The sequence below is a fragment of the Merops nubicus genome, unplaced genomic scaffold (assembly GCF_000691845.1).
Source record: "Merops nubicus isolate BGI_N331 unplaced genomic scaffold, ASM69184v1 scaffold27895, whole genome shotgun sequence".
In the NCBI taxonomy this organism is placed as follows: domain Eukaryota; kingdom Metazoa; phylum Chordata; class Aves; order Coraciiformes; family Meropidae; genus Merops; species Merops nubicus.
Window position 1 is genome coordinate 22,309 of NW_008608737.1, and position 335 is coordinate 22,643.

Genomic DNA, 335 nt, shown 5'->3' on the forward strand with positions numbered 1-335 from the left:
TTGTGTGGTGATTGGAAGAAAGGTATTTTGCATATTGAAGTCTAAAACGTGGATAAAAATTAGCCACTTTAATAGGCATGCATTGTCTAAAGGATCACAGATGTCTGTGGTAGCATCTTGCAGCCAAGAGTTCAGTAAAAGTTTGTGCCTGTTGTCCAGTTTCACTTGGAGTGACCATTATAATGCTACAAGGAAAATGACAATCTAAACAAATGGTAGAAAGGTTTCCATACCTGTCTAGAAAACTGTATGTATTAATATTATCTATTTTAATATGTTGCCTGGAAGTGCAGAGCTGTTACACAGGATTTTCTTTGCAGGGGTCAAGTTCCTGC

General features: G+C 37.3%; 1 protein-coding gene across 1 annotated transcript in view; it reads left to right on the forward strand.

Moving 5' to 3' along the window:
- Positions 1–335, forward strand: part of EPB41L4A (erythrocyte membrane protein band 4.1 like 4A) — a gene marked incomplete at its 5' end in the record, with an annotated part of 78,270 nt that overhangs the window by 21,634 nt on the left and 56,301 nt on the right. The window contains 1 exon segment of the mRNA XM_008940324.1: positions 321–335. This exon segment is cut by the window's right edge and continues 1 nt beyond it. Within this exon segment, the coding sequence (XP_008938572.1) occupies positions 321–335 (15 nt within the window).